The 6,000-nt window shown below is 41.2% G+C and overlaps 1 protein-coding gene across 11 annotated transcripts in view; it reads left to right on the top strand.

The window, feature by feature from the left end:
• LOC112240585 (GRAM domain-containing protein 2A) overlaps positions 1–5,059 on the top strand; it is a 41,202-nt gene extending 36,143 nt beyond the window's left edge. For 8 of the 11 annotated variants that reach the window (XM_042316585.1, XM_042316593.1, XM_042316587.1 and 5 more), the window contains 3 exons: positions 2,960–3,053; positions 3,296–3,400; positions 3,755–5,059. In XM_042316585.1, the coding sequence (XP_042172519.1) occupies positions 2,960–3,053; positions 3,296–3,400; positions 3,755–3,953 (398 nt within the window). In that variant the 3' untranslated portion in view covers positions 3,954–5,059. Of the gene's footprint in view, positions 1–2,959; positions 3,054–3,295; positions 3,436–3,643 lie in introns of all 11 variants that reach the window. The other 3 variants (XM_042316592.1, XM_042316586.1, XM_042316591.1) reach the window with 3 other exon arrangements.
• The last annotated feature ends 941 nt before the right edge of the window (positions 5,060–6,000 follow it).

The raw sequence follows: 6,000 nt of genomic DNA on the forward strand, positions 1-6,000 counted from the left end.
AATGTTCAAATCCCTGATTATGTGTAGGAGGGGAACTGGGAAGGGAGTTGTGTTTGGATGGGCACAACCCTCTGATTCAGTACAGGATTAAGCACCAAATGGAGATTTTAGCATGTGGGGACTTGTTCTGCCCAACTACTGTGTCCTGCTACTGTAACCTACAACTGTACCCTACTACTGTATCCTACTACTGTGCCCTATTGAACCCTACTACTGTGCCCTATTGTACCCTACTACTGTACCTTACAAACTGTACCCTACTGCTGTACCCTACAAACGGTGCCCTACTGCTGTACCCTACTGCTGTACTCTACAAACTGTACCCTACTACTGTGCCCTATTGAACCCTACTACTGTACCCTACTACTGTACCTTACGAACTGTACCCTACTACTGTGCCCTACTGAACCCTGCTCCTGTGCCCTACTGAACCCTACTACTGTGCCCTACTGTACCCTACTACTGTACCTTACAAACTGTACCCTACAACTGTGCCCTACTACTGTATCCTACTACGGAAACTTACTACTGTGCCCTACTGTACCCTACTACTGTGCCCTACTAAACCCTACTACTGTGCCCTACTGAACCCATACACTGTGCCCTACTGAACCCTACTGCTGTACCCTACAAACGGTGCCCTACTGCTGTACCCTACAAACTGTACCCTACTGCTGTACCCTACAAATTGTACCCTACTACTGTACCCTACAAACTGTACCCTACTACTGTACCCTACTGCTGTACCCTACTACTGTACCTTACAAACTGTACCCTACTGCTGTACCCTACAAACGGTGCCCTACTGCTGTACCCTACAAACTGTACCCTACTGCTCTACCCTAAAAACTGTACCCTACTGCTCTACCCTACTGCTGTACCCTACTGAACCCTACTGAACCCTACTGCTGTACCCTGCTACTGTACCCTACTGCTGTACCCTACTGCTGTACCCTGCTACTGTATCCAGTACTGTGCCCTATTGAACCCTACTACTGTGCCCTAATGAACCCTACTACTGTACCCTACTGAACCCTACTACTGTACCTTACGAACTGTACCCTACTACTGTGTCCTACTACTGTGCCCTACTGAACCCTGCTCCTGTGCCCTACTGAACCCTACTACTGTGCCCTACTGTACCCTACTACTGTACCTTACAAACTGTACCCTACAACTGTGCCCTACTACTGTATCCTACTACGGAAACTTACTACTGTGCCCTACTGTACCCTACTACTGTGCCCTACTAAACCCTACTACTGTGCCCTACTGAACCCATACACTGTGCCCTACTGAACCCTACTACTGTACCTACCTGTACCCAAACGGTGCCCTACTGCTGTACCCTACAAACTGTGCTGTACTGTGCCCTACTAAACCCTACTACTGTGTACCCTACTACTGTACCCTACAAACTGTACCCTACTGTGCCCTACTACTGTACCCTACTAAACCCTACAAACTGTACCCTACAAACTGTACCCTACCTGTACCCTACAAACTGTACCCTACTGCTGTACCCCTACAAACGGTGCCCTACTGCTGTACCCTACAAACTGTACCCTACTGCTCTACCCTAAAAACTGTACCCTACTGCTCTACCCTACTGCTGTACCCTACTGAACCCTACTGCTGTACCCTGCTACTGTACCCTACTGCTGTACCCTACTGCTGTACCCTGCTACTGTACCCTACTGCTGTACCCTACAAACTGTACCCTGCTGCTGTACCCTACTGCTGTACCCTACTGCTGTACCCTACTGCTGGCTACATTTAGATGATCTGAAAGAGACTTGGATAAACTGCCCAGTTATGTATACACTACATAACACTACTATTGTCTCATAATTGTGACGTCTGTATGCAGGCTTTACTATGACATAAATCACCTCCAAGGGATTTTAATTTGGGACATCTGTTCCAATGTATTCCCACGCATTATAGAGATTTATTATATAAACAAATTTAAGCAAGGTTTGAAATTATTATATTTTAGTCAAATATTATATCTGTTTGGTCTTCTTGGGGTCAATTTGCAGTCTACAAATGATTAGTCATTATGTTCCAGCCCCCTGACCATCCGCTGAAGAAGAAATGGTCCCGCGGCTAAATGTAGTTGATGATCCCTGATATAGGACAGTCTGCCTCTACCGCTCATCTAGTGGACTGTTTAAGATGTGTTTACTATGTGGTTACTATGACGTAACTGTCTGGGGTTGCATAAGAGTTGGAAAACCTGGGTGTAGATTGATCAAATAAAAACTTTGACCCACTTGCATACATACAATACTTTTGCATACATACAATACTTTTGCATACATACAATACTTTTGCATACATACAATACTTTTGCAGACATACAATACTTTTGCAGACATATACAATACTTTTGCATACATACAATACTTTTGCATACATACAATACTTTTGCATACATATACAATACTTTTGCATACATATACAATACTTTTGCATACATACAATACTTTTGCAGACATACAATACTTTTGCATACATATACAATACTTTTGCATACATACAATACTTTTGCAGACATACAATACTTTTGCATACATATACAATACTTTTGCATACATACAATACTTTTGCAGACATACAATACTTTTGCATACATATACAATACTTTTGCATACATACAATACTTTTGCAGACATACAATACTTTTGCATACATATACAATACTTTTGCATACATATACAGTACTTTTGCATACATATACAATACTTTTGCATACATACAATACTTTTGCACAGCCAGATGTGGTCAAATATATATTAGCTTCCTTGCACTTTACAATGAGGTGCAATGGAGCAGAATGTGGCACCTGCAACTTACCACAATATATTGATGGCATCTGTAAGCAACAATACACTATCTACTATGTAGTCTATTAGATGGCTATATTAATGTGTGTGTGTGTGTGCGTGTGTTGTAGACCGGGGCTTAGAGACAGAGAAGATCCTACTAACAGAGCCTGTTCCAGAGCTGGGCCCGATGGAATATCAGCTTCTCAAGTTCTTCATCATACTGTAACTATTTCCATGCCCCACAACTGGCTTCGAACACCTTGTGTTGTTGAATAAATATACATTCATTGGCAGCATTATGCTCAACATTTTTTTGTCCGATTTTTATCTGTGAAATCAAATCTGAACAAGGCCTAATTTAATATTCTAAAATGGATATGATCACAAAAAAATCCAGTTATACCTCCACCTAGTGTACACACACACTTGGTACATCCAATAAACCTTATTGTCCATTACTTCAGAATCATCCTCCTCATCCTGTCTTCCTGTTACCTGGCCTTCCGTGTCTGCAGCCTGGAGCACCAGCTGTCCTTCCTCAACAACCCAACACGCCCCCCCCGAGAGAGGTGAGATGGGGCCAGACTTAACTTTAGCCAAGTGTGTATGTAACTTTTGATTTTACTGTTTTGTCATTCTGTTGTATACTACTGCTAAAAATAATAGTAATAATAATAATGATAAACTGTTAAATTTATTAAATTAGGATTCCACCCTCAGAAAATCCTGTTCATAACTGTTATTCAAATGTCACATTTTTGGAGGGAAAGCTATTTTACTGACAATTCAATTGTCTGGTCTCTTCCTCCTAGGTAAGTGCTGCTCTGCACTGTGATCCAATATCACTTGACCGTCTCCCTTTACGGACACATTCCTCTCTGTGACCACCTCCAGACTATGCAAACAGACTATTTATTTTTCAGGATTTTACTTCACTGTAGACTAGAAGAGGGCAAACCCCCAACTCCACCATTTTGTTGTAGGTCAAAGACAATGGCAGGTGAAAGACAATGGGCAGGCCGATTGAAGAGCCAGAAAACTACACTCAAACCAATTGTGGATGGACTGAAAAGCCCGGGATTGGTGGAAATGGTTGTGAGTCAGGACTGGGAAGGACTCTGATTGGTGGAGGGATTGGTCTGATGGTTTTTATTGAAGATTTCTGGACATGTTCACCAACATTAGAGTCAACTGTGTTTTTTCCCTCCTGTCAATTCAACCAGGAATGAACTACAGGACTTTAGAGAAAAGTCAAAACCAGTAATCTTTCAGAAATATATATATATATATGTTACTTTCAAGGAAAGGATTTGGATGCATTAACACACTGACAGTGGAAGAAGCCAATATCGTTGGCTTTACAGATTTTTTTTTTTAAATGAACTTATGAGGATCAGTCTACTATTTCAAATGTTCATCATCAATGAAGTCTAACTATGTTGCCATTCTAACAGGCATGTTATTCCTGGTAAACAGTGCAATACAATTATGCAAAGTATCCAGCCTAGACTGACTTTTTAAATGTTGAAATATTGTCCTTTAACTCTGTTTGTGTTATCATGACACCACAGGTATATGTTTACCATAATGGGTAGGATGGTACTCTTTCATGCCCGAAAAATATTGTTTGGTATAACATCTTGTCTTTTGTTTTAATTTGTATAAATGCCAGTTGTCAGCTTTGTATTGTAAGCTACCTTTAGCCAGACACAATGTGTCACAGTGAGTGATCAGTCTCCTATCTAAATACTGAACACAGTCGTCTGAATGAGTAAACAATGAAGACATTGACTGAAGTGAAAAATAAGAAGAGTATGTTTTCTTTATTACACTGTAAACTTAAAAGTTAAATCTGCATTTCAGTCGGGAAGAAAACTAGCCAAAGATTTATAGTCCTTTTACTCAGAATGTCTGAACAGATGCATTAGGAACAAACACACCCCACTTTGACTATTACAGTAATATTGTTGAGGAAACAGAGCTCCAGTATGTAGGGTATACTTTACTACTATAACCATTAGTATGTCTTATCTGGTCTGTTTTAGGTCTAAACACATCTGCAGCTATGTAATAGTGGTCACTGATCTTCAGTCAATGGTGAAAGAACAAACTGTCCCTGTAGACTCTGAGAACAGATGAACCCTGTACACCCCTGAACAACCCATTACAAGACTAACACTGTACAACATAACTGTGAAGGTTACAAATAAACAGCCATTTGATCTTGAGATGGTGTCACCTTTTTGGAAAAGTCACCTGTCTTCACCGACGCATGTACCAAGAGGTACTTTATATGTCCACCTCTTTTAGGGGCCAGCAGCATACCACCCTGCATCCCACTGCTGGCTTACCTCTGAAGCTAAGCAGGGTTGGTCCTGGTTGGTCCCTGGATGGGAGAACAGATGCTGCTGGAAGTGGTGTTGGAGGGCCAGTAGCAGGTTCTCTTTTCTCTGGTCTAAAAAAATGTCCCAATGCCTCAGGGCAGTGATTGGGGACATTGCCCTGTGTAGGGTGCTGTTTTTCGGATGGGATGTTAAACCGGTTTCCTGACTCTGGTCACTAAAGATTCCACAGCCCATATTGTAAGAATAGGGGTGTTAACCCCAGTGTCCTGGCTAAATTCCCTATCTGACCTTCATACCATCATGGACACCTAATCATCCCCAGCTTCCAATTGGCTCATCTCCCCTGTAATTTTCCCCAGGTCGTTGCTATTATCTGTGCATAGTCACTTTACCCTTACCTACACTTCTGTTCAAAGGTTTGGGGTCACTTAGAAATGTCCTTGCTTTTGAAAGAAAATACCATTTTTGGGCCATTAACATAACATTGATCAGAAATACAGTGTAGACATTGTTAATGTTGTAAATGACTATTGTAGCTGGAAACGGCAAATTAGTTTTTAATGGAATATCTACGTAGGCGTACAGAGGCCCATTATCAGCAACCATCACTCCTGTGTTCCAATGGCATGTTGTGTTAGCTAATCCAAGTTTATACATTTAAAAGGCTATTTGATCATTAGAAAACCCTAATGCAGTCATGTTAGCACAGTTGAAAATTGTTGTTCTGATTAAAGCAAAAATCCTGGACTTCTTTAGACTCGTTGAGTATCCGGAGCATCAGCATTTGTGGGTTCGATTACATGCTTAAAATGTCCAGAAACAAA

This window comes from Oncorhynchus tshawytscha, unplaced genomic scaffold, assembly GCF_018296145.1.
Source record: "Oncorhynchus tshawytscha isolate Ot180627B unplaced genomic scaffold, Otsh_v2.0 Un_scaffold_7250_pilon_pilon, whole genome shotgun sequence".
NCBI classification, from domain to species: Eukaryota; Metazoa; Chordata; class Actinopteri; order Salmoniformes; family Salmonidae; genus Oncorhynchus; species Oncorhynchus tshawytscha.